The sequence below is a fragment of the Acanthisitta chloris genome, unplaced genomic scaffold (assembly GCF_000695815.1).
Source record: "Acanthisitta chloris isolate BGI_N310 unplaced genomic scaffold, ASM69581v1 C16224820, whole genome shotgun sequence".
Classification (NCBI taxonomy): Eukaryota; Metazoa; Chordata; class Aves; order Passeriformes; family Acanthisittidae; genus Acanthisitta; species Acanthisitta chloris.
Window position 1 is genome coordinate 1 of NW_008700191.1, and position 485 is coordinate 485.

General features: G+C 58.6%; 1 protein-coding gene across 1 annotated transcript; it reads left to right on the plus strand.

Moving 5' to 3' along the window:
• Window positions 1-4: 4 nt before the first annotated feature.
• On the plus strand, window positions 5-484 carry LOC103810364 (heparan sulfate glucosamine 3-O-sulfotransferase 3B1; the record flags this gene model as incomplete). The annotated part of the gene is made up of 1 exon (XM_009083261.1): window positions 5-484. A coding segment is annotated over one exon (480 nt), but the record flags the coding sequence as incomplete, so codon positions are not given.
• Window position 485: the final 1 nt, after the last annotated feature.

The following is a 485-nucleotide window of genomic DNA, read 5'->3' on the forward strand; positions in this document are numbered from 1 at the left end:
CGTGACCAGAGCCATCTCGGACTACACCCAGACGCTCTCCAAGAAGCCTGACATCCCCACCTTTGAGAGCCTGACCTTCAAAAACAGGACTACGGGCCTGATCGACACCTCCTGGAGCGCCATCCAGATTGGCATCTACGCCAAGCACCTGGAGAACTGGCTCCTCTACTTCCCCATCGGGCAGATCCTCTTCGTCAGCGGGGAGAGGCTGATCAGCGACCCCGCGGGGGAGCTGGGCAGGGTCCAGGACTTTCTGGGCCTCAAGAGGATCATCACGGACAAACACTTCTACTTCAACAAGACCAAGGGCTTCCCGTGCCTGAAGAAGGCAGAAGGCAGCAGCAAACCTCACTGCCTGGGCAAGACGAAAGGCAGGACCCACCCTGACATCGACCAGGAGGTGGTGCAGAGGCTGAGGGACTTCTACAGGCCCTTCAACATGAAGTTCTACCAGATGACAGGGCAGGACTTCGGCTGGGACTGAG